The 27,985-nt window shown below is 42.8% G+C and overlaps 1 protein-coding gene across 1 annotated transcript in view; it reads left to right on the forward strand.

Moving 5' to 3' along the window:
• Window positions 1–25,946, forward strand: part of ALG10 (ALG10 alpha-1,2-glucosyltransferase) — a 150,638-nt gene extending 124,692 nt beyond the window's left edge. Inside the window, exons 4-5 of the mRNA XM_073573515.1 lie at window positions 15,599–15,686; window positions 25,776–25,946. Coding sequence (XP_073429616.1) covers window positions 15,599–15,686; window positions 25,776–25,924 — 237 coding nt within the window. The 3' untranslated portion in view covers window positions 25,925–25,946. The remainder of the gene's footprint in view (window positions 1–15,598; window positions 15,687–25,775) is intronic.
• Window positions 25,947–27,985: the final 2,039 nt, after the last annotated feature.

Here is a 27,985-nt window from a genome sequence, read left to right on the forward strand (position 1 = left end):
GAGTTTATTATAGCAAAGAAGTGGAATATTCTTGAATGGCCAAGTCAGTCACCTGATCTCAACCCAATTGAGCATGCATTTCACTTGTTGAAGGCTAAACTTCAGACAGAAAGGCCCACAAACAAACAGCAACTGAAAACCACCGCAGTGAAGGCCTGGCAGAGCATCAAAAAGGAGAAAACAGCGTCTGGTGATGTCCATGAGTTCAAGACTTCAGGCAGTCATTGCCAACAAAGGATTTTCAACCAAGAACTAGAAATGAACATTTTATTTAAAATTATTCAATCTGTCCAATTACTTTTGGTCCCTTTAAAAACAGGGTGGCACATGTTAAGGAGCTGAAACTCCTAAACCCTTCATCCAATTTTAATGTGGATACCCTCAAATGAAAGCTGAAAGTCTGAACTTCAACTGCATCTGAATTGTTTTGTTTAAAATTCTTTGTGGTAATGTCTAGAACCAAAATTAGAAAAATGTTGTCTCTGTCCAAATATATATGGACCTAACTGTATATTCAATTGGTTTCTGCAAGATGAGGGAGGTCTCCACCACTCCCTTGTGGGCCGTGCACATATAAGCCATCTTCTACAGCGTGTCCACATCGGACATTACCTTTCTGAATCCTGCTCATATAGGTACCATACACATGGTCAGGTTTTTAAATGCATTGGTTAGGGACTGCTCTGATATGGGTATACCTTGACGTTTGGTAGAGCGGCTTACTATACATTTTTTGCAAAAAAACGTATCAACCAAATGCCCTGTTTGTTATCATCTTTTTGCTAGCACTTGCTGTTTACTGTTACTTTTTTACAACAGAGTAGTTTTATACATTTGTTTTACTGTGTTTTTCTGTGTTTGTCTTTTTGTGGTGTGAACACTGTCCTACAGACTTGTTCACTGTGTGCATGGCCCATGTGTTATATTAAAGTCTAGAACAAGTTTAACCAGCAACTGATTTCTAGATGGCCACAGCGCAGAGATTATAAGTGTAATAAGAAAGTTTTGTTCCATCTACAGTGAGTATAGCGTAGCATAGTAAAACTGTGAGCAGCATAATTCTCCAAGGCAGCTTGAAGGAGTGGGCTACAAAGGACACCATGTAAGCCTATCCTGGAAGATACCAGTTTCAATTCTGATCAGGAGGGGACACAACTGCATACCTGTAGAGGAGGATAAAGAAAGTTAGTCCAGAGCTAGAATGCTTGGGAAGTACTCTGACACGTGTGTGTATAATACCAATACCATTGAAATGCCGTATGTGTTACATATCAGAAGACTCTGTATGATACAGGGAGGTTTGTACCAAAAGAAAAATGTTTTGCCTGCAATATTTGTTGCCGTTCGATTTAAGGAATTCCAGTAAAGATGTTTTTATTGTTTTTCATCTCTGTCTGGTCTCCCTGATTCATTGTATATTTTCAATGTCTCCATTCCATCAAATCACTTGTGACCTGAATAGAGGTTGACAGCATAACTCTAGATCGCTCACACATACTCATTGGGTACCATAACCGGATGCTTTGGGAGCGCAAAGCAAACCTCGTGACGTTTGGTCCCTTACACATGTATACCAGATTACATACAATATATCAAATAGGAAATTACAAAAAAACACAAAGCAAAATCAATATCACATACAATATAATGCATATAGTAGTCACATGCAATATAGCAAGCAATAGTGTTGATAGTTTTCTCCATCCATTCATCAGGAAAATCCCATAACTAATCAACGTGAATACCCTGAACAAAAGTATAAATGCAACTTTTTTGTTTTTGCTCCCATTTTTCATGAGCTGAACTCAAAGATAGAAGACTTTTCTACGTACACAAAAGGACATTTTCTATCAAATATTGCTCACAAATTTCAAGATAATCCATTAACCTCACACATGTGGCATGTCAAGATGCTGATTTAACAGCATGATTATTGCAGAGATGTGCCTTAGGCTGGCCACAATAAAAGGCTACTCTAAAATGTGCAGTTTTATCACACACTGCAATGCCACAGATGTCGCACATTTTGAAGGAGTGTGCAATTGGCATGCTGACTCAGGAATGTCCACTACAGCTGTTGCCTGTGAATTGAATGTTCTATCATAAGCAGTCTCCAAAGGCGTTTTAGAGAATTTGGCAGTAAATCCAACTGGCCTCACACCTGTAGACCACTTGTAACCATGGGTGGGATTCGACCGGTACTCCTCGGTTTGATGGAACCGCTTGTTAAAAAAGCAGCCGGTTCCCCGAACAGGGGAGATTCAGAGCCGCTACCCAGTACAGCCACTAACTTCTCTCAGTCTCCTCTCCAGGGCCGGCGTTAGGGGCCCCGCCTGTCCCGAGCGCCAACTCCCCCCGTCGCCGCATTGAAGGAGGCAATGATGGAGGTGGAGGAGAGCGCGTCAGCTGACACTCCCTCTCATCATTCCCCGATCTGCCTCTGATACAGCTGGTGTGCAATGACGTCATCACGCACTCACTGTGTGCCAGGCAGTGCAGGAGCCGGGAGCAGCGCGGGCATGAGGAGAAGGTGAGGAGTGTGTGGTTTTTTTTTTAAACAGTGTGAGTATTGGACTGTGGGGCCATTCTGGGGGGGCTGTATACCATGCTGGGCGGTATACCATGGTGGGCTGTGTACCATGCTGTGCTGTTTACCATCCTGGGCTGTACACCATGGTGGGCTGTATACCATGCTGGGCTGTGTACCATGGTGGGCGCTATACCATGGTGGGCTGTATACCATGCTGGGCTGTATACTGTGGTGGGCTGTAGACCATGCTGGGTTGTATACCATGGTGGGCTGTATCAATTCTTATGGAAATAATTTATGGACTTCCATGCGCTGCTTGACAAAATACAGGATTCCAATTATGGTGAAAGATTAACCATTTATTCCAAACGCTTTTCGAAGTAAGAACTACTTCTTCCTCAGGGGATGTTTGTCATCCCCTGAGGAAGAAGTAGTTCTTACTTCGAAACGCGTTGGGAATAAATGGCTAATCTTTCACATAATTGGAATCCTGTATTTTGTCAAGCAGCGCATGGAAGTCCATAAATTATTTCCATAAGAATTGATATATCAGCGGTCACTTGTTTGACCTGTGGACGTGCGGCAGCTGACTACTAATCGTATATGCCTGATCTCTCCTACAATAGGTGAGTGGAGTTCTTATATATTTTATTATTAACCTGGATAATACCCTATTTGCGCTTTTTTGTTCCTATAGTGTATTGTATGGTGGGCTGTATATCATGCTGGGCTGTATACCATGGTGGGCTGTATACCATGCTGGGCTGTATACCATGGTGGGCTTTATAACATGCTGGGCTGTGCTATATACCATGTGGCGCTGTGCTATATACCATGTGGGTCTGTGCTATATACCATGGTGGGCTTGGCTATATACCATGTGGTGCTGGGCTATATACCATGTGGTGCTGGGCTATATACCATGTGGTGCTGAGCTATATACCATGTGGTGCTGTGCTATATACCATGGTGGGCTGTGTTATATACCATGGTGGGCTGTGCTAGATAATGTGATTATATTGTATGGGGGCTTCATTATATTATGAGGGGCTACATTATATTCTATGGGGGCTGTGTTATACTATATGAGGAGGGCTACATTGTATTCTATGGAGGGGTTACATTATACTATATAAGGGGTTGTATTATATCCTATGAGGGGGTTGCCATATATTCTATGGAGGGGCTGCATTATACTATATGGGGGGCTGAATTATATTCTATGGGGGTTACATTATATTCTGTGGAGTTGCTGCATTATACTCTGGGGTAGCTGCATTATTCTCTAAGGGGTGGCTGCATTATACTATAAGAGAAGGGCTGCATTATATTCTATGGGGGTTACACATTATATTGTATGGCGGGGCTGCATTACACTTTGTGGGGTGGCTGCATTATGCTCTATGGGGTGGCTGCATTATACTATACGTGGGCTGCATTATACTGTATTAAGGACTATGGGGAAAACATGAAGAACTGTTGTGAGTTCATTCTCTGGTCCACCAGTAGTGAGTTCTCCTTCCAGACTCCCTCTGGTGGTAACAGGATGTAGTGAGGCTGATTTAATACCACCTGATAATGAGGATGACGATTGGACCTCAGGAATCTTAGGCTGGATTTAAGACAGCCGACGCCCTAAGTCAGTGCTGGTGATTGCTTCTGGCTTCTGAGGTCTTGGATTCCAGCTCTGTTCCAGCCTTCTCAAAGCTAAGTGTTTTGCTAATGTTCACACTTGATTTTGTTGGTCTATTCTGTTTTCTGTGTGTTCAGCCAGTCCCGGCTGGGGCTGTGCTGAAATTCCACTCTTATTTATCTGTATTTGCCAATTTGCTTATTAGGTTGGTTTCTTTTTTGCTCTGTCTCAGAATATTTCAGAGTGCTGATATAGTGGGAGAAGTCTAGTGACTTCAGGGTTAATTTTGTTATCAGACGTGTTGGACATTATTTTTGTAGGGTTTTTGGCAGATTGCAGACAGTGTCTTTCCTATCCTTTATAGTTCGTTTGGGCCCCATCGTTTGCTCAGCCTATTTTCCAGCCTGTGTTTTTGTTTTCATCTTGTTTCACCATCAATACATGTGTGGGGGCTGTCTATTCTTTTGGGGTCTGCTCTGGGGCAGTTAGTTTTCCCCTTTTCTTGCTTTAGGCTTATGTAGTCCTCTGGCGGTGATGAAGCGTCTAGGTCATCGTATGAACGCTGCACTGCTACTGCTAGTTGTGTGGATAGGATCAGGGATCTGCAATCTGCATAGTTACCAACCTCTCTGGTTTTCTAGGACTTGGCTTTTTGTTGTCCTCCTCGGTGACCCATTCATAACAAAGAACTATGGGGTGCATTATACTATGGGAAGTGAATTGTACTGCATGCATGACTATGGCAGTGCATTATACTATATGGAGAACTATGAGGAGTATATTATACTATATGGAGGACTGAGTAGTGTATTTTAATATATGGAGGGCTAAGAGGAGTGTATTATACTATTGTCATGATCTGAATTTGATCTGACAGTTTTAAATTGCACAGGGTGAACTTTTTTTACTTTGGCAAGTGCCAAAGTGACTTGACTGTCCCCGGTGGTGGTTAGTGATATCGCACTTTAGGTTTTATGTGCACGTAATTATGAATCAGGTGTGGGGCTCTATAAGTGAGTCTCAGGGTGTGCAATCACTGCTGGTGATACTGATTGATTGATTCATTCTGAGTTTGTGAAGCCTGGTTGAACATGGAGCTGAAAACGAGTCCTGCGCAGTCAGCCAGAGGAGACGAGTGGCAGCTAATGGTGTCTGCAGGAATTGCTGGCATGGCGTGGAGGAGTCGCAGTTTATGGTGTCGGCGGGAAGTGCGTGCATGGCTTTGTGGAGTGGCAACTATGGAGAGAGTTGCACTCGGCATGCTCGACTTGGTGGCCGAGAGCTGGACTCAAGCATGCTTAGAATTTTGGCAGAGGCTGACTCATCCTTGGGACTCTGTTATTGGACTGCTGCAACTGGAGATGGACTCTGCTCCAAGGCTGCTCTATGGTGTAGGATCCAGGATGGTGATGGATCCGGGTGGAGGAGAAAACGCACGCAGGTGGTGGGCTCTGTTGCAGGAGCATAAGCACAGAGCCTAAAGCTAAGTGGTGTTTCCCCTGTATTGTCATCTTTCCTCATGTGTGTTGTTAGTGCAGTGGTGGGATTAGTCTCCGCACCGACCAATTCCCTAGTGAGGGTTTAGGGTCAGGGCGAGCAAGGGTTAAAGGTTCACGTGCGGCGACAGGTGCGGAGCCTGTATAGGGAACGTAAGGAGTGCAGGGACACTGGCTCAGGGGAGCTCAGGAGGTCTCCACTCCCCTATTCCCTATCGCAGGGCCCACCATTGTTAATGTTTCCCAGGTTCCCCCTTATTATTAAATTTGCCGTACTGGAGGCGGGGTTTCCAGAATTTATATTAACGTGTAATACCTAAATTCGCCAGGTGGAGGTGGTGTATCCATCTGCACGTATTATTTAAATTCGCCACTGAAGGCGCTGTATCCAGGGTCACGTGTGTTATGGGTTCGCCTTGCGGTAACATCTGCGTCCAGACACACGTGACCATGACAACTATATGGAGGACTATGGGGAGTGCATTATACTATATGGAGGACTGAGGAGTGTATTATACTATATGGAGGACTATGGGGCAGATTATATTATATGGAAGACTATGAGGTGTAAACTGTAGATGTGCTGCTGATAACATGATACTGTATGGTGATCTGCTAGTGATCCATTAGTGATCGTTCTGTCCCCATCATTCTTTCTCAGACGGTGGAAAGAGGCCGGGAAACAAGTGTTGAACAACTTCAATATTGTCGATCACACTCATTTAGCGGCCTGAACTCAGCGCATGTAAATACAATCGAAATGCTTCTGTGTGATGTGCAATATGTTAGCATTTGGGGCCCCATTTTAAACTTTGCCTAGGGCCCCACTTTGCCTAAAACCGGCCCTGCTGCTCTCATGCTGGCCGCATCAGTACTGACTACTCCACCCACGGCCCACACACAAGTCTGGACGTGACGGTGACGTCCCTTAAACTAGCATAACCACGCCTTCTAGCCTGGCAGAGCTGGATGGTTACGGACCTCACCGGTTACATCATCAGCGTGCGTCGTTGGATTGCACATGTCCTCTTCCCAGTGCAAGGATAGGCCTGCTGGGCCATAGCTAGGCCACGGTGATCAGGAGAGCAGAGCGCAGGTCACCTCACCTGTCACCAGTGTCACAGACTCACAGTGTATGTGTCACTGTGTCTACTGGTGTAGACAGGGGCCACTGCGGTCACAGATGCGGCTCCTCCTGTGTCTATAGTGTATTTATATACTGGTCTGTTGACAATCTGTAGTCATGTAAAGTCAATGAGAGCTCAGCTTTTATTTTCCCAGTGTGGATTTGGAGATGAGAACTGCTCTCTGACTGGTTGTGTGGTCAGTGACGCTTGTGGCCTCCTGTCCTTTCTTACAGAGCAAGTCGTCATACCAAATCATGATAAACAAAATTTTATTTGGGTTCTCACTCTCATTAACGCAGCATAGGCATGTGACGGATGGCGAGAACAGATCAGAGCGTTATCAGTGACGCACAAAGCTGCATTTTTAATTTACCTGCTGATCAGACGCCAATCATTCCCCATAAATGTCTTCAAATCCTCCCACACTTGTGTCCACCAGCCATGTATATTCCCAGGGGTGGGATTCGGCCAGTTCTCCCTGGTTCGATGGAACCGCTTGTTAAAGAGCAGCCGCTTCCCCGAACTGGGGAGATCCAGAGCCGCGATCCGGTTCAGTGACTACTTTCTCCTTTCAAGCTGGCTGCAGAGTTTTTTTGTGCTTTTTAATTGGATTATTTAGGCTAGTTTCACATTAGCGTTTGGAGGCGGAGTGGATGCTCGCCGTGAAGCTCCGCCCCCTGCCGCTCCTCCTCCAGTCAGCTCCGCCTATGGGCGCATGCCGCTGCATGCGGCCTGCGTACGCTATCTTTAGCATTGGGTATGCAGGCCATGCGCAGGTAAGCTTTTGCTGCCACATGCGTCCTTTTGATGGTGCGGCGACCTGAGCCAAACACAATTTTGGTGCGATCACCTGAGTATTCAGGTGTTTGGGGTTGCTGAAAGATCTCTTCTACTCCAGCTCTACCACATCCAAGTCTCCACTACTCTTGTCCGACTGCCCATCTCTGCTTCAACCAGGTCTCCTTTATTCTAGTTCCACTGCTCAGATGTGCTACTTCTGATCAGTTTCAATACAACAGCTAAGCTACATCTTCAGCGCCCCTTCTGAAAAACTGCTCATCCAGACTAGTGGCTTCATGGATCCACCTCTACAGGTGACACATGCCAATGATTTACCCATTTGCTACTTTTTATAAATCAAATGCTGTTTATGGTGGTGATTAATACGTCTTATATTTCCATGCTACCTTTCTTACAGAACTGAAATGTCCATGTCTCAGCCAGGTCATTAAAGGAGGCATAGTTTGTCTTATAAGACTATGACAGCATGCACAGCCCAGCAAAAAAGAAGAAGCCGAGCTGTGCTCTCCTTCTGCTTTATGTCTATCCTCCCACTTGTAATTTTGGTAGAGCGGTCCCCAATGTAAAATACATCCCATGTAAAAAAAAAAAATAACACACACTTAAATAAATTTAACATATTTAAACTCCTAGGGTTGGGGTTAGAATTAGGGATGGGGTTACAGAAAAAAACAACAAATAATTGCAGAAAAAGTAAAAAAGTATAACAATATATAACTTTTTATTTATTAACAGTTTATGTCAGATTTCAGCTAAATATAAAAAAAATTGGAGAGAAAAAGGGAAAACAATACTGGATGCGCAGTAGCGTAGCTACTGGAGGGGGGCAGAGGACCCAGTCACATGCAGGGGCCCACTGGGAGACGGCCAGTATCTGAGGTGTCGGGGAGAGAGCAGCACAGTGCCAGCTCCCCTGTCTGGCAGACTGCACAGTAGCAGGTTGCAGAGCCTGTCTGTGCCGTGTACGATGCTGTCTCACTGGAGGAGCTCCTTCCTGGCCGGCTGCAGCTGCAGTCTCTGCCGTGCAGGCTCTGATTGTCTCAGCCATGCTGGGTCCTAGTGCCCGCTGTCCATAAACTAGACACTTCCTGGTCCTGCCTCAGTCACTGCCTGCAAGCTTCATGGTAAGTGGGGATGGAATTTATTAAATTCATTCAGCTTATGCATGTCATGGTCACTGTGGGGTGAATGTGACAGGATGGGAGTATTGTGGGGGAGGGGTACAGGGCACTGGGGTGAATGTGAGAGGATGGGGTATTGTGGGGGAGGGGTACAGGGCACTGGGGTGAATGTGAGAGGATGGGGATATTGTGGGGGCTAGGGCACGGGGGGTTAATGTGAGAGGATGGAGGGGTATTGTGTGGCAGCGGGGACAGGGCACAGGGAGTGAATGTGAGAGGATTGGGGTATTGTGTGGCAGCGGAGACAGGGCACAGGAGGTGATTGTGAGGATGGGGATATTGTGTGACAGCGGGGACAGGGCACAGGGGGTGGATGTGAGAGAATGGGGGTATTGTGAGGCAGGGGGGACAGGTCACTTGGGGTGAATGTGAGAGGATGGGCTGTTGGGGTGTGTGAGGGTGACAAGGGGGAGGTAGGGGGCTTTTTTTTTTTTTACTTGTGAGCACGTTAATACTTTAATAATAGATTAATATTTCAGTATTAGTATAACAAGGGCATAGACAGACTGCTGCATAACTCATGCGAGGATCGCACCGCAATCCTCGGACTGGCCGGTACCACTCCTAACATGAGCGTGATGTATTACTATGCAGCTGTCACACTAAGGTGTGGAGAGCTGACGGTCAGTCTGAGGATTGCGATGTGATCCTCGCACATGAAATACGTCCGCCTATCTACCCCCTAACAAGTATAATAATACAGTAACCACGAGCTGCATTCTATTTATTTAATAATAATCACTTTATTATTATTATTATAAAGTTATTAAAGGCTTGGGATAATTTTCTGCAGTCACTCTGAGACTACAGACCACAAAATCATGATGGGGTGCGCCTGCGGTCATGAGACCCCAAGACCACTGGTGCGATCTTGCAGTCATGCGACCACGTTTGCTATTTGCACGTGTCAGCTAAATAATTTTGACTTCACTCAATAGATGATAATTGGGAGAAGCCGAAAGAGTCATCACACGACCCCCTGCTCACATCAGCGATGCTGGGGCCATTACTACTGTCCATAGGGGGAATCCGTTAAATATTAAGTAGGCACTTAAGAAGCATTATTTTTCATAGGGGCAGCTGTAGGGTAACTACCGGGTGGCAGACGTTGCTGAGGCGGCTTTCAGTCAATGCCGGGGTAAGGTTACAGCTGCCATTCTCTATAGACAGAGCAGTGACTGAAACCATACCAGCGCAACCCTTATTCCTGGAAGAAATAGGCTGCCAGGAAGAATAAAGTTACTTTCTTCCCAGTAAAGGCGCTCTCAGTGCGGGTATGGCACGGTGTCAGATCGCTATTAACTATTATACTGTGTATTGGAGGAGCAGTGGGACATCATTATATGTATAGGGGAACTCTGGGGGACATCATACTTTATGTACGGAAGCTGCAGGCCCATCATTCTGTATGTACAAGAGCTGTGGCCCATCATACTCTATGTACGGGAACTGTGGGCCCATCATACTGTGTATAGGACAGCTGTGGGGTCATCATACTGTGTATAGGAGAGCTGTGGGATTGGGATCATCATACTGTGTATAGGGGAGCTGTGGGATCATCATACTGTGTATAGGGGAGCTGTGGGATCATCATACTGTGTATAGGGGAGCTGTGGGATCATCATACTGTGTATAGGGGAGCTGTGGGATCATCATACTGTGTATAGGGGAGCTGTGGGATCATCATACTGTGTATAGGAGAGCTGTGGGATCATCATACTGTGTATAGGGGAGCTGTGGGATCATCATATGGTTTATAGGGGAGCTGTAGGCCCAGCATACTGCATATAGAGTTATTATACATGGGGAACTCAGGGGACATTATTAAATGTTAAGTGGGCACTTAAACATTATTGTTATAGGGGCTCTCAGTATTGTGACCATTAAAGTTGCACATGGAGTATTACTTTCTAGGGACAAAATTTGGAGGATCCCAGCAAAGAGCAAACAGATGAACAGCATACTAGGGCACACAAATCACCACATTACCAGATGGAGCTATTTATCTGAAGTATTGCAGCATATAATTCAGTCAAAAAATGGAGGTGCTTGCATGAAAAAACATGAATTTTCAATGTGAAGCGAAAAAAGAAGAAATATGCAGCACTCACTGATATAGCTGAAAAACTGTGCGTCTTTATTTCACATAAATTCCATCAAATGTGTGGACATGCAGGACGTTAGAGGAATGCTAGGGGGGGGAGGTGCCGGACAATGGCCGTTTCGCGATTACTCGCTTCTACGGGTCCAGGTGAGGGGATTAGCTAAAGGTCATTCCCTTTATAGGATCACAGACCTTACTAATTAACATACATAACAAGTTGTGAAACAAACATTTACAAAAAAATATATAGTTATACAATATACAGAGTGCAAGATACTAGTAAAGAATAAATCTTTCCATATTGATTTACAAGATAATCTATATTTTTACAATATCATAGGAAGATTATAATCTAAATAACTTTACATACAATTTTTTATATAACATTTTTTATAAAAATACTGCTAGATCGATCCGGTCATTTAGTCCCAAAGGACCTTGTGCGTTTGCTTTCAGGATCCATTTTGCATCTTGTTGCAATAAAGCTTTGTCATGGTTACCTCCTTGAGGTGGAAAATTGACCTTTTCAATCCCTGCAAAACTCAAAATTTCTGGGTCAGCTTTATGCACATCTTGAATATGCTTAATTAATCGCAGTGAGCCCTTTCCTGATGTAATAGATCTATAGTGTTCACCAAAACGTATCGTAAGTGGTCTTATAGTTTTTCCAATATAAATATAACCACATGGACAAAAAATAATATAAACCACAAATTTAGTTTGACAGGAAATGTAGTTTTGTACCTTATGTTCAATAGAGCCAAAATGTATAGAATTCCCTGTCAGATGAAGATGATAGTATTTGCAGTGACCACATTTATAATTTCCTTTTATTGATAAATCTCGTAGCCAATTTTTTTGAGGGGGACGAAGTCTATGATGTACTAATAAATCACCTATATTATGTGCCCTTTTGTATGCAAATTGAGGAACTAATTTACCATCTGTGTGTAAGGTTTTTTCTTCATCAATGAGATGTCAGTGTTTTCTCACTGCTGCATGTATTGCTCTATCCATTGCACTATGTTTGAAACAAAGATTAAAATTTTTTTTTCTTTTGTAGGTTTGACTACACTATTTAAATTTTTTAGTCCTTTCCTTTAATAAATCCATCTGAGAAAATTTTTTTACCCTTTCATATGCTTCATTTAATAAAGTCATAGGGTAGCCCCTTTGCAAAAAACGTTGTTTCAGCTCAGAAATTTGTTCATTAAAAATGGTTTCATCATTATTCAGTTTTCTTACTCTTAGCATTTGACTATATGGAAGTCCTTTTTAGGGTACGTGCACACGCTGCGGACCCGCAGCAGCTTTAGCTGCGGTGTACAGTACCATTCTAATGAATGGAAAATAAAAACCGCTGTGCCAACGCTGCGGAAAAATCAGCGCGGATTTGCTGTGGTTTTGAATCCGCAGAAAGAATTGCATGTCAATTCTTTCTGCGGGAACCGCTGCGGGTTCCTATCTCCACCATTGTGGAGATAGTGAATCCGCAGGACCAAACCGCAGGCAAAACCGCAGATAATCCGCAGGTCTTTGGACCTGCGGATTATCTGCGGTTTTTGCAAAATCCGTGCGGATTAATCCGCAGCGTGTGCACGTACCCTTAGTGTGTAATGGGTGAGCGCTCTTATAATGTAAGTAATTATTTGTTGCTGTTTCTTTTCTAAACACTTCTGTTTTTAAAGAGCCATCTTTTATTTTAAATTTGACATCAAGAAAATCTATTGTGTTTCCCCCAAATGAAAATGTGAAGCGCATGTTGTCACTGTTCACATTGTTCAGGTATTTTACGAAATCTGCATATTCTTCCTGAGAACCCCCCAGATAATAAAAATATCATCCACAAAGCGAAAATATGCTTGTAAATGTTTTAAGTGTGGATTTAGGGCTGTTTTTATATAAAACTCTTCAAATCGTGCTAGAAATAAATTTGCATAAACACAAGAGACTGGCGTGCCCATTGCTGTGCCCACCCTTTGTATATACAACTTATCCAGAAATTTGAAGGCATTATGTGTCAAAACATAATCGAGTGACTCGATAATAAAGGAAATAAAATCCTGTGATTTGTTTGTGTTATGTAAAATCTCCTTTATTGCTGCTATGCCTTTATCATGGGGGATGCGGGTATATAGACTCTCAACATCAATAGATGCAAGGGAAAAATGTGGTTGCCAATGAAAATCTTTCAATTTTTTCAATAAATCTCCTGAGTCTTTTACAAAGGATGGCACAGCTTTTAGTAAAGGCTTTAGTAGCCAGTCTAAGTATTGTGAAAGTGGTTCAGTCAAAGAGTTTTTCCCTGAAATTATAGGGCGACCCGGAGGCTCTTTTAAAGACTTGTGCACTTTTGGCACACTATACCAATAGGGAATGTCTGGGTATTCTGGAAAGAGTTTTCCTGCTATCTTTTTTGATAATATCCCCAATTGAACATACTTTCTTAAGAGATCTTAATTTGTCCTTATATTTATGCAAAGGGTTGTCATTTAGCATACAGTAGGTATTACTATCATTCAAGTGATTTAGGGCATCTTGTATATAGTATGTCTTATCCAAAAGAACCAAATTTCCACCTTTATCAGATGTCCTGAAAACAGTATCACTCCATCCCTTCATTTCTTGCAAAGCTTTTATCTCAGATGCTATCAAATTTTTTTCTGACATGGGATAGCGTAAAGCTTCTACTGTACATCCTTGATGACCATATCATGGAAAAGATCGATACTGTTCCCAGGCGATATAGGAGGCATGAAATTTGATTTTATTCCTCCTTTAAAAGGTATTGGTATTTCTTCGTTGGAATTAACTGATTCCAGGGAGAAATCTGGTTCAGTTATACTCATTAACATATCAACATCACTTAAAAATTGTCTGGGACAGATATCTGAATTTAGCATAAAGCCTAAAGGACCAATAGTTGGAGGTTTCTCACTTTCATATATAGGAACAGAAACTGCAGCTGAAACACTGTAAAAAGATTTTTTAAGATGTAGCTTTCTTATACTTTTAAACAATTCAATCCTAAAATCGACATAATCAAAATTTTCTGGAATACAAAAATTTAAGCCTTTAGATAGAACTTCAGTATGTTCACTGGATAATTGGCGCTTTGAAAGGTTTATTATACGTAGATTGTCCATTGGAGGTGTAATTTCCTCCATGATACTTGCTTGCGTTTCTTTCCTTGATTTTGTAATTTTCCGGCCTCGTCTTGTTTTTTTCCTAAAGGGGGTGTATTAATAGAGGTAGAAGGAAAAGTATGCATGCTTGCGTCCTCTCGATCGTCTGCAACACTTAAGTTCGAATCCGTGGTCCATCCTTCATAGTAATTTTTCTTTTTATGAGCCATGTTGTATCTCCGTTTTTTAGAAAAAGAGGGACGATTTTTATTCCAGGAAAAAATCATGTTATTTTCATAGTCATTTTTATCTCTCAAAAATTGTTCTTTTTTCTTCTGTTTAATATCGATTTGTTGTAATACGAGTTTTTTATCCAATTTTTTGTAAAAATTTGTATTTTGGTTTTCTGTGTAGCGTGACTTTAATTCTGATTTCGCTTTCTCCAACTGTTCAGTCAGATGATCATACTCCTGCTCATTTTTCTCTGCTACCAATTGTAATAAATTGAGAGAACATTGGTGAAGGATATCAGTCCATTTCTTTTGGAAAATAGGATCATCTTGAAATTGTGAAATTTCCTTGAAGATGCGTAAACCTCTCGGGACTCTTTTGCATTCAGTGTATGATTTCAATGATTTTACAGTCCTGAATGATCGGATTTCTCTCTCAGCTAATGATTGTATTTTAAATTCAAGTGATCTTTACTAGTATCTTGCACTCTGTATATTGTATTACTATATATTTTTTTGTAAATGTTTGTTTCACAACTTGTTATGTATGTTAATTAGTAAGGTCTGTGATCCTATAAAGGGAATGACCTTTAGCTAATCCCCTCACCTGGACCCGTAGAAGCGAGTAATCGCGAAACGGCCGTTGTCCGGCGCCTCCCTCCCCTAGCATTCCTCTAACGTCCTGCATGTCCACACATTTGATGGAATTTATGTGAAATAAAGACGCAGAGTTTTTCAGCTATATCAGTGAGTGCTGCATATTTCTTCTTTTTTCGCTTCACATTGACAAAATTTGGAGGGCACAGGAAATTATTATTTTCTAGGGGGCAATTTTACCATCTAGAGAGCACAAAGAAGGGATTATTACAATGTGAAGGGCACAGTGCTGGCATTACTATGTGGGGCAGTATGAGGAGCTCTGTTTTTGTACCACACAGCAGGTGGCGAAAAAGAGGGAAACATACGGCAGCAGCGGCTCAGCATTGGGGTATCGGCGGGATGAGGAGTTTGTGTAGATTGGGGCTACATTTACACACGGAAACACAAGAAGCAATGGGATGAAACTGAAAGGGAGTAGATACTCATTAGATATTAGAAAACACTTTTTGACAGTGAGGGTGATCAATGAATGGAACAGGCTGTCACAAGAGGTGGTGAGTCCTCCTTCAATGGAACTGTTCACACAGAGGCTGAACAGACATCTTTCTGAGGTGGTATAGTGAATCCTGCATTGCTGCATTGAGCAGGAGGTTGGACACGATGACCCTGGAGGTCCCTTCCAACTCGAACATTCTAGGATTTCATGATTCTACGTGTGAACGGTGCTGGAAATGTGAGAAGTCAAATGTGTCTTTGTTGTTATCTCTGCAGATGAATCCTGGCTGGAGAAGTCGACATGTTGGTTTGGACCAGATGGAAAAGACGGGAAAAGTGAATGACTCCACCAGAAACGTTATCTGTAAGTCACCATCTATAACTGTGCAGTAATCTCTATATGTCCTGCAGGACTGGTATCTACCAGTATATGTCACCATAAGATGGTAATATCAGTGCTGGTCTTTGTATAGACTCTTATTTTCAATAACAGGGCGGTCATCTCCTGAGGTTCCCCAATAACACCATAGTTATAATCATGTTTATCTGGTTAGGGGCCACAGGCAGACACAGACAGAAAAGGAGCCCTGTGCAAGAACAATATATGATCCTTTTGCAGCCCAAGAGCTCCTAAAAATACAAAATTGCACCTTTTTTGGAGGTAGAAATGGGACCCCTTACCTCTTGTGCCTACTTTATGTGCGGCCGCGCAGGTTGGACCAATGATATGTTGTCCTGTTAGGGGCCCGCTCAGATGTTTCTCCCCCCCCCCCGAGCCAAACCCATAGCTACACCTCAGGTAATGCTTCTATCACATCCAATTGCTTGGTACAATTCATACAACATTGTTTTTTAGTACTGATACGTATGATACTGGATCTTTGGTAGGGTTCACTAGGGTGTTGTAGCGATTTTCACACATTATTCCAGCTGTTTATAATACACTAGATGGTGGCCCGATTCTAACGCATCGGGTATTCTAGAATATGTACGTAGTTTATTTATGAAGATTTAATAATAATGCAATAATGCACCCCCCAATCCTGATATGCATGGTCCTCTCACCCCCCAATCCTGATATGCATGGTGCCCCTCACCCCCTATCCTGGTATGCATGGTCCCCTCACCCCCCTATTCTGGTATGCATGGTCCCCTCACCCCCCAATCCTGATATGTATGGTCCCCCTCACACTCCAATCCTGGAATGCATGGTCCTCTCACCCCCCAATCCTGGTATGCATGGTCCTCTCACCCCTCTTTCCTGGTAATCATGGTCACCTCACCCCCTTTCCTGGTATGCATGGTCCCCCTCACCCCCCTTTCCTGGTATACATGGTCCCGTCACCCCCCTTTCCTGGTATGCATGATCCCGTCACCCCCCTTTGCCGGTATGTATGGTCATCGTCACCTCCCTTTCCAGGTATGCATGGTCACCCTCACCCCCCTTTCCTGGTATGCATGGTCACCTTCACCCCCCTTTCCTGGTATGCATGGTCACCCTCACCCCCCTTTCCTGGTATGCATGGTCCACTAACCCCCCTTTGCTGGTATGTATGGTCACCCTCACCCCCCCTTCCTGGTATGCATGGCCCCCTCACCCCCCTTTCCTGGTATGCATGATCCCCCTCTCCCCCCTTTGCTGGTATGTATGGTCACCCTCACCCCCCTTTCCTGGTATGCATGGTCCCGTCACCCCCCTTTGCTGGTATGTATGGTCACCCTCACCCCCTTTTCCTGGCATGCATGGCCCCCTCACCCCCCTTTCCTGATATGCATGGTCCGCTCACCCCCCTTTCCTGGTATGCATGATCCCCCTCTCCGCCCTTTGCTGGTATGTATGGTCACCCTCACCCCCCTTTCCTGGTATGCATGGTCTCGTCACCCCCTTTCCTGGTATGCATGGTCCCCCTCATCCCTAGGAAACTGCACACATACAAAAATAAACATACTCACCCATCTTTCCCGTGGTCCAGCGCTGTCCCGTTGGGTGATCTGGGAGGAGTGTGGCACTGGTGCCGGAGTACGAGCATGCCCATACCACACTGTCCGGCGCCATTTTCCTGAAGACACACTGCAAATGTGTCTTCAGGAAACTGGTGCCGGATAGCGCTATGCGCATACACGATTCTCACGCGCACTCCTGCCCCGGCATCTTCCGGTCCCAGTAAGGCTTAACGGGAACGACCGAAGATGACGTCACTCTCGCGAGAGCGCAACGTCATCAGCGGTCTTTGGCGCAAAGCATTACTGGGACTGCGATGCCGGGCACGTGGTTAGAGAAGGGAAGTCCGGGGGCCGTCCGAAGGTGAGTATCTCACTATTTTTTATTTTATTTCTATTTTTTACAGATTAATGGTACCCATGGTCCAGAAGAGTCTCTTCTCCTCCGGACCCTAACAGCCGCGACCAATCAGCGAGGCGGGATTTTCATTACAGACAGACAGAATTAGACAATTATATAGTAGATATATAAAAATATTTTTACTCCTGGAATTTAATAAGTATTCTTTATTATAGTGTCCACGCACTTTTAATTACACCGGACTCTTGGTGAACCATTGGAACACCACTGCCTAATTTATATCACCCTCAGAGCAGCAAATTCTAAGTTTCTGGCGATATTAATTGTAGCTTCTCACAGTGTGGTTCCAAGAGTGGCAATTTCTTGTATGCTGGCCCCTGGGAAACTTTTATGTGAGGACAGACGTTCTTTTCTCTTGCGGATTTATACTTAGGCTGGGTTCATACTGCGTTATGGCAGTCCGTTAGACGGACTGCGTTACACCGCTGCATAACGCAGTGTAACGCAGTCCATTAATGCTGCCATTACCCCCATTATCGGGCGCATCGCTAACGCATGCCATAATCGGCATGCGCTAGCGATGTGCTGTCATTCAGTGACGGAACCTCAGACGTGAGCTGCAGCGTCTGAGGGTCCGTCACCGCTAGTGCTGATGAAGCATCTGCTCTAGCGATATAGCATAACGCGGTCGCATTATGCTATATAGCGTTAACGCAGCCCGTCAATGCTATGCGTTGAACAGGCTGCCTAAAGCAGTATGAACCTCGCCTTACCACCAACGGTACAGTGATTGGCTTCTGAGTGCTCTTTTTCTGAGTGAAAAGTAAATTTTCACTTCTCAATTATTTATTTTCATTTGTTAAAGTGAGAATAATAACCAAACAACGCAAAATGTGCAAAAATACTTTTCTGCCATTAATAATATATTTATGTCACTGTTCAAAATAGCCACTTTTCTTTTCAATAACAGTTATAAGCCTTCCATCCAGGGAGTCTGCCAGTTTCTTGATCTGTTGGTGATCAACTTTTTGGGCATTACCAGCCACAGACTTCCAGACATTATTCAGAGAGGTGTACTGTTTTTCTTCATGGTAAATTCCCTGTTTAAGAAGGGCCCAAAAGTTCGTAATAGTGTTTTGGAGAAGTGAGGAAGGTGGCCATGTCGTTATACTTCTTTTACTGGCTTGTCAAGCAGTGAAGTATTTCAATGCATGCTGTGGAGCATTATCTTGAATGGATTTATTGAAAGATGCAGACTTTTTCCTCGACCACTGCTTGAAAAAAGTGTCTTCTAAAAACAGGAAGTAGGTTTGGGAATTGATATTTACTCCACCTTCAACTTCAAAAGATCCAACTAGTTCATCTTTAATAATCCTAGCCTATAGAGGCTACCTTGCCAGTGTATGAGTCGATGTGGAGATTTGTTTCCCGTTACTGGTGAAACCATGGCTCCATTCAATTGAGTCACCTTCATCTCATCAGCCCATAAATTCTTTGATAAATCTGTTTTCAGATAATTTTGGCCCAGTCTTGACATTTCAACTTATGTTTCTTGTACGGTGGTTGTCGCTTTTCAGCCTTCCTTTTCTTGGCCATATCTCTGGGCACTGAACACCTTGTACTTCTGGGCACTTCAAGGAGTTTGCAGTTCTGGAATATGGCAGCACTGGAGGATAATTGGTTCCTGGTCGCTTATTTGGTTTTTCTCTTTGGCAGTTGACTTGAATCTTTTTTTTCTTAATATCCTTCTTTATAAACTTGTTGACTATTTGCAATGCAACATTTGATGGCTCTGTCATTACTCCCCAAGTCTTAACCATTTTAAGAGTGCTACATCCATCTGTAAGATGTTTAACTTTCCAGAGTCAGTTAAATATATTTTTTAGCCAATTTTGCTGAGGAAAACAAGATGCCTAATAATTCTGCACACCTTGATAAAGGGTTTTTATATCCTTATACACCACCCTCCTTCATTACACAAAAAACACATCACCTGATCTGTTTCAAGTCAGTAAGCATCCAAATCTATACAGCTTGGAATTGAAAAGTATGCATCAAAATGATGATATGATCCAAATATTCACTTCACTGGGAGACAAGTCTGGAGACACTGCAGACTATGGTAGCACATTTAGGCAATGCAGGCTGCTTATAGCAGCATGAAGGGGAACCAAAAGATTACTTGGACAGGTACGAGAACACATAACGTATATACACTCACTGGCCACTTTATTAGGTACACCATGCTAGTAAGGGGTTGGACCCCCTTTTGCCTTCAGAACTGCCTCAATTCTTCGTGGCAGAGATTCAACAAGGTGCTGGAAGCATTCCTCAGAGATTTTGGACCATATTGACATGATGGCATCACACAGTTGGCGCAGATTTGTCGGCTGCACATCCCTGATGCGAATCTCCCGTTCCACCACATCCCAAAGATGCTCTATTGGATTGAGATCTGGTGACTGAGGAGGCCATTTGAGTACAGTGAACTCATTGTCATGTTCAAGAAACCAATCTGAGATGATTCGAGCTTTATGACATGGCGCATTATCCTGCTGAAAGTAGCCATCAGATGTTGGGTACATTGTTGTCATAAAGGGATGGACATGGTCAGCAACAATACTCAGGTAGGCTGTGGCGTTGCAACGATGCTCAATTGGTACCAAGGGGCCCAAAGAGTGCCAAGAAAAAATTCCCCACACCATGACACCACCACCACCAGCCTGAACCGTTGATACAAGGCAGGATGGATCCATGCTTTCATGTTGTTTACGCCAAATTCTGACCCTACCATCCGAATGTCGCAGCAGAAATCGAGACTCATCAGACCAGGCAACGTTTTTCCATAGAATCATAGAATCATAGAATCGTAGAGTTGGAAGGGACCTCCTGGGCCATCTGGTCCAACCCCCTGCTCAAAGCAGGATTCGCTAAATCATCCCAGTTAGATGTCTGTCCAGCCTCTGTTTGAAGACTTCCATTGAAGGAGAACTCACCACTTCTCGTGGCAGCCTGTTCCACTCATTGATCACTCTAACTGTCAAAAAGTTTTTTCTAATATCTAATCTGTGTCTCCTCCCATTCAGCTTCATCCCATTGCTTCTAGTCTTTCCTTGTGCAAATGAGAATAAAGTTGATCCTTCTACAATGTGACAGCCCTTTAGATATTTGTAGACGGCTATTAAGTCTCCTCTCAGTCTTCTCTTTTGCAAACTAAACATTCCCAAATCCTGCAACCTTTCCTCATAAGACAGGGTTTGCAGACCGGTCACCTTTCTGGTCGCTCTTTTCTGAACTTGCTCCAGTTTGTTTTTTAAAATGTGGTGCCCAAAATTGGACACAATATTCCAGATGAGGTCTGACCAAAGAGGAGTAGAGGGAAATAATTACTTCACGTGATCTAGACTGTATGCTTCTGTTAATACATCCTAGAATTGCATTTGCCTTTTTTGCTGCTGCATCACACTGTTGACTCATATTCAGTCTGTGATCTATTAGTATACCCAAGTCTTTTTCACATGTGCTGTCACTTAGCCCTATTCCTCCCATTCTATATATGCTTTTTTCATTTTTATTGCCCAGATTTAGTACTTTGCATTTCTCCCTGTTAAAAACCATTCTGTTAGTTGCTGCCCACTTCTCCAGTTTATTTAAATCTTTTTGAATCCTCTCTCTCTCTTCTCTAGTATTAGCTATCCCTCCTAGCTTTGTGTCATCAGCAAATTTAATCAGTTTACCCTCAATTCCTTCATCTAAATCGTTGATAAAGATGTTGAACAATACAGGGCCCAGGACAGAGCCCTGTGGTACCCCACTTGAGACATTCTTCCAACTGGATGTGCAGCCATTTACGACCACTCTTTGGGTCCGATCACTAAGCCAGTTATGAATCCACCTAACAGTTGCCTTGTCCATTCCATACTTAGTCATTTTTTCAATAAGGATTGTATGAGAGACTTTGTCAAATGCTTTGCTGAAGTCAAGATATACTATATCTACAGCATTTCCTTGATCCACCCAATCAGTAATACCATCATAGAAGGAAATTAAATTAGTCTGACATGACTTATTAGTTACAAACCCATGCTGACTCTGTTTAATCACTTCATTCTTATCCAGGTATTGACATACATGTTGTTTAATAATTTGTTCAAAGATCTTTCCTGGTATAGAAGTCAGACTCACCGGCCTATAGTTGCCTGGGTCCACCTTCTTCCCCTTTTTGAAGATAGGAACAACATTTGCTCTTCTCCAGTCTTCTGGCACTTCTCCTGTTCTCCAAGAATTTTCAAAGATTATGGAGAGGGGTTCAAAAATTTCTTCTGCTATCTCCTTCAGTACTCTGGGGTGTAATTCATCTGGACCTGGAGACTTGAATACATTTAGGTTAGCTAAGTGTTTCCTCACTATCTTTCTGTTTATAGATATCCTGGATTCTTCTATTCCCTTAATAGGACAGTGAATAACAGTTGATGTTACATTTCCTTTCTGAGAGAAAACAGATGCAAAATAGGAATTTAAAAGTTCAGCCTTCTCAACATCCTGTCTTACCATTTCATCATTTTCATCCTGTAAAAATCCTATAGCATCTTTGACTTTTCTTTTACTTTTGACATATCCCCAAAATCCTTTATTATTGCTTTTGACATCTCTTGCAAGCCTCAATTCATTTTCAGCTTTAGATAATCTGATTTGTGCCTTGCAGGTTCTGCAGACAGCATTATATTCTTCTTTAGATATGCCTCCTTCTTTCCATTTTATAAACATTTTTTGCTTCCTTTTTAGCATGTGCTTAAGTTCTGTGTTCATCCATCCTGGTTTCCTTAAATGCTTCCTATTCTTCCCTCTTTTCGGAATTGTTAACAACTGTGCTTTGAGAATTTCATTTTTCAAGATTTCCCATCCTTCCTGGACATTTTTGTCTTTAAGGATATCCAGCCATTGGATCCCTCCAATTCTCTTTCTGAATCCCTTAAAATCTGCCTTTCTGAAATCTAACCTTGACGTCTGAGTCTTCACAGGTCTTCCGCCTCTAGTTATCCAAAATTCTAAAATAGCATGGTCGCTACCTCCTAGGGTCCCAGCCACTTTTACCTCCTCAACCATTTCCTCCCTGTTTATAAGGATTAGATCCAAGGTAGCAGTTCCCCTTGTTTTCTCCTTTACCTTTTGGAAGATAAAGTTGTCAGCAAGAGAGGATAAGAATTTCCTTGACCTGTTAGTTTTGCCTGAGAGAGATTCCCAACAAATGTCTGGATAGTTGAAATCTCCCATGACAACTATGTCATATTTTTTGGAGAACTTGGCCATTTGATGCATAAAGAGTTCATCCATATCTTCAGCTTGCACAGGCGGCCTGTAGTAAATGCCTACAATGGTGTCCTTTCCATTGTTCTGTCCTTGTATTCTTACCCAAACAGTTTCCACAGAACTCCCAGTCTCTGAAGCTTCAATCTCTGTGCAGATATACGCATTTCTAACATACAATGCGACACCCCCTCCTCGTTTATCAAGTCTGTTTCTTGCAAATAAGTTGTATCCTTCTAGTCTTGTATTCCAATCATGTGTATTGTCCCACCAAGTTTCAGTGATTCCAATGACATCATATTTCTTTTCCTGTGTTAGTAGTTCCAATTCTCCTTGTTTGTTGCCCATGCTTTGTGCATTAGTATAGAAACATTTTAGTTTGTGATTGGTTTCTCTTTCTCCAATATTTTTTTTAATTAGATTCTTTCGTCTTTGTTCTTCCTTTCCACTTCTAATAGCAGAGTTCTCAGTAGCATTTGTCAGGTGTATGGCTTTTTCTGGTCTTTTGCTTCCCTTCCCATGTTGTTCTAGTTTAAAGCTCTCCTTACAAGTGTAGCAAGGCGACTTCCAAATACCTGCTTTCCAGTCTTCGTAAGGTGCACCCCATCTCTAGCAAGTAGTCCATCGTATAAGTAGTTCACTCCGTGATCCAGAAATCCAAATCGTTGCTGACGGCACCATCGACGTAGCCAGTTGTTCACCTGCAGAATCTTATTCCACCTCCTTGTTCCATGGCCATCCACTGGGAGGATGGAAGAGAAGACCACCTGCGCTCCCAGTTCTTTCACTTTCTTGCCTAAGTCTTCAAAGTCTCTGCAGATGGTTTCCAGGTCGTTTCTTGCGGTGTCATTTGTCCCCACATGTAGTAGCAGGAATGGGTAGTCATCTGTAGGTCTGAAGAGTCCTGATATCCTGTCAGACACATCTTTAATTTTTGCACCTGGAAGACAGCACATTTCTCTTGAAGTTATATCCGGTCTGCAGATAGCGGCCTCTGTTCCTCTCAACAGGGAATCCCCCATGACCACCACTCTCCGTTTCTTCTTCACAACATTTTTCTTTCTCCATCAAGGTTGCTGTTTGTTGGCAAAGTCTTATCCTGATGTATTTCTTCATCGTTTTCCTGCGTGAGAGCCTGGTACTGGTTTCTGAGCAGTATGGGTGCTGACTGCCTCCTGATCCTCCTGCTTCTCTGGGTCACATGTCTCCAATCCTCTGTTTCTTCAGGTGCACTTCGAATTTCTTCTCTTTCTGTAACATGAAGAGATAATTCTGCTCTGTCTAAGAACTCTTCACCTTCCTTAATGATCTTCAACGTAGCTAACCTCTCTTCGAGATTTTGCAACTTTTCCTCCAACAGGGTCACAAGCTTGCATTTGTGGCATGTGAAGTTTGGCTTTTCCACTGGTAAATCTGTGAACATGTAGCAAGAAATGCAGCTCACCAAATGGCTCCTGGCCCCTTCCATCTTGAGATTTCTTAAAAAGATGAAAGATGAGCCTATCGGCGCGCGGTTTCTCCGATTTCCTCTTTTCAGCTGCAACGGCCAAAACCCAGTGATCGTTGAGCTCGCGGAGACTCTTCACTTATCCCAGAAGGCACTGGGAATATGCAAATGATCTCCTCAAGACTCTTCCCCTGGTTTCTCCGATTTCCTCTTTTCAGCTGCAACGGCCAAAACCCAGTGATCGTTGAGCTCGCGGAGACTCTTCACTTATCCCAGAAGGCACTGGGAATATGCAAATGATCTCCTCAAGACTCTTCCCCTGGTTTCCAATCTTCTACTGTCCAATTTCGATGAGCTTGTGCAAATTGTAGCCTCAGTTTCCTGTTCTTAGCTGAGAGGAGTGGTACCCAGTGTGGTCTTCTGCTGCTGTAGCCCATCTGCCTCAAAGTTCGACGCACTGTGCGTTCAGAGATGCTCTTCTGCCTACCTTGGTTGAAACGGGTGGCAATTTGAGTCACTGTTGCCTTTCTATCAGCTCGAACCAGTATGCCCATTCTCCTCTGACCTCTGGCATCAACAAGGCATTTCCGGCCACAGAACTGCCGCTCACTGGTTTTTTTTCTTTTTCGGACCATTCTCTGTAAACCCTAGAGATGGTTGTGCGTGAAAATCCCAGTAGATCAGCAGTTTCTGAAATACTCAGACCAGCCCTTCTGGCACCAACAATCATGCCACGTTCAAAGGCACTCAAATCACCTTTCTTCCCCATACTGATGCTCGGTTTGAACTGCAGGAGATTGTCTTGACCATGTCTACATGCCTAAATGCACTGAGTTGCGGCCATGTGATTGGCTGATTAGAAATTAAGTCTTAACACACAGTTGGACAGGTGTACCTAATAAAGTGGCCAGTGAGTGTACTCGAGTATAAGCCGAGATTTTCAGCCCATTTTCTTGGGCTGAAAGTCCCCCTCTCGGCTTATACTCGAGTCATATACACCAGGGGGTCGGCGGGGGAGGGGGAGCGGGGGTGTCAGATCATACTCACCCCCTCCTGGCACATCTCTGCAGCCCCCTGCTTCTCCCAAGGCTCTCGCACCTGTGTTCAGCGGTCATGTGGTACCACTCATTAAAGTCATGAATATTCGCATATTCATGACTTTAATAAGCGGTACCACCTGACCTCTGAAGGAAGAAAGAGCTGCCAGAGACTGTGAGAGAAGGGGCTTCAGATCTCAATACAGTGTCTCCCCTTGGTCTTAATGAGAACCTTAGCTTTGTTCCTTTTTTGTAAACCTTTATTAAGATCTTGTACCGGCTTATACATTTTTTATTATTTGTAATATTATTATTTTTATACTTTTATTACTTTTATTAAATTTTGTGTTTTTATTCTAGGTTTTATCCCTGTGGCCTTTTTCCTTTTGGTGTTGTTTTCTGATGTTCTGCAGTCCTCGTATTGGATGCTTTGTTATGGTATACTTCAGTACACTCTCTGTTGGACTTTCAGGAAACCTCTTGTTATGATGTGGATATTATTTCCTTGAACTATTTTTAGTACATTATGCATAAGATATATAAATGTATTAAACTGTATTTTTGCACTATATATGTATATATATATATATATATAAAAATATAAATAAAAAATTGTATATTTTTGAATATATTAATTTTTTTGTATATATTTGTTATAATTTATTTTTACTTGTATTTATTCATTTTTTGTTTATTTATTGATTCATTATTTTTATTATTTTTTTATATTGTTATGTTTTCCCATTAATTTTTCTTTTCTTATGTAGTCCGTTGGAATAATTATTATGATTTTTTCTTATTTTGCCCTTCCAGGTAATTATTCATGTTTAGCCCCTTTTTCTCCACTGTGATGTTAGTCTCATTGCTTTCAATGAGACAGTGTCTGTGACAGCGAATCCAACCACTTGGTATGTCTGGTCGTCCTTGGCTTCTGACGTCTCTATGGTTTCCAAGACGCCGGGTCGTGATCACATGTACCCGATGTCATTGGTCACCTGGCGCCTGAGCTGCGGACTTCCGGTTCCCTTGCCATGCATACGTCATACAGTCTTGGGCCCCTCTCACATGCACGGTCCGGCTCCTATTTTTACCACTGGTATTCATGTGGTAACCATCCCTGATGAAGGAGTAACCGATACGCGCGTCTTGGTGAGCTCTGCATCTGTTATTATCACCCCCAGGTATCATATCTCATATGACTTAATTTCAGTGCCTTAACCTGCCTCCAGTCAATACTATTGGGCATTATTTCAATGTGTATGCACACCATTGGGGCATAAATTGTCTCTTTTTGTTTATTATTTATTTTTTATTGTTTTTTATATAAAATTGTTTTTATTGTATAAAAGCGCCAAAACATAAAATAATGATATAAATGAGGTATCGCTGTAATCGTACTGACCCGAAGAATAAAACCGCTTTATCAATTTTGACACACACGGAACGGTGTAAACGCCCCCCCCCAAAAGAAATTCATGAAATGCTGGTTTTTTTTCATTCTGCGTCCCAAAAATTGGAATAAAAAGCGATCAAAAAATGTCATGTGCCCAAAAATGGTGCCAATAAAAACGTCAACTTGTCTCGCAAAAAATAAGACCTCATATGACTCTATGGGTCAAAATATGGAAAACTTATAGCTCTCAATACGTGGTGATGCAAAAACTATTTTTTGCAATAAAAAGCATCTTTTAACGCGTGACAGCTGCCAAACATAAAAACCCACCACAAATAGTAAATCGAACCCCCTTTTATCACCCCCTCAGTTAGGGAAAAATAATAAAATTTAAAAAAGTATCTATTTCCATTTTCCCGCTAGGGTTAGGGTTGAGATTAGGGTTAGGGGTGTGTTGGGGTTAGGGTTGGAGTTAGAGTTGGGGGGTTTCCACTGCTCAGGCACATCAGGAGCTCTCCAAACACGACATGGCGTCTGATCTCAAATCCAGCCAATTATACGTTGAAAAAGTCAAACAGTGCTGCTTCTCTTCCAAGCTCTGCCATGCACCCAAACAGTGATTTACCCCCACATATAGGGTATCAACGTACTCAGGACAAATTGCACAACAACTTTTGGGATCCAATTTTTCCTGTTACCCTTGGGGAAAATAAAAAGTTGGGGGCAAAAATATCATTTTTGTGGAAAAAATATGATTTTTTAATTTTTATGGCTCTACATTATAAACTTCTGTGAAGCACTTGGGAGTTGAAAGTGCTCTCCAAAATGGGGTCACTTGTGGGGGTTTTCCACTGTTTAGGCACATCAGGGGCTCTCCAAACATGATATGACATCTGCAGACCATTCCATCAAAGTTTGCATTCCAAAACGTCACTTCTTCCCTTCCAAGCCCCAACGTGTGCCCATACAGTAGTTTTCTCCCACATATGGGGTATCAGCGTACTCAGTACAAATTGGACAATAACTTTTGGGGTCCAATTTGTCCTGTTACCCTTGGAAAAATAAAAAATTGTGGACTAAAAGATCATCTTTGTGGAAAAAATAAGATTTTTTTATTTTCACGCCCGGGCGTTATAAACTCCTGTGAAGCACTTGGGAGTTCAAAGTGCTAACCACA

The sequence above is a fragment of the Dendrobates tinctorius genome, unplaced genomic scaffold (genome assembly GCF_039654945.1).
Source record: "Dendrobates tinctorius isolate UK_male_01 unplaced genomic scaffold, ASM3965494v1 ptg000035l, whole genome shotgun sequence".
Lineage (NCBI taxonomy): Eukaryota > Metazoa > Chordata > Amphibia > Anura > Dendrobatidae > Dendrobates > Dendrobates tinctorius.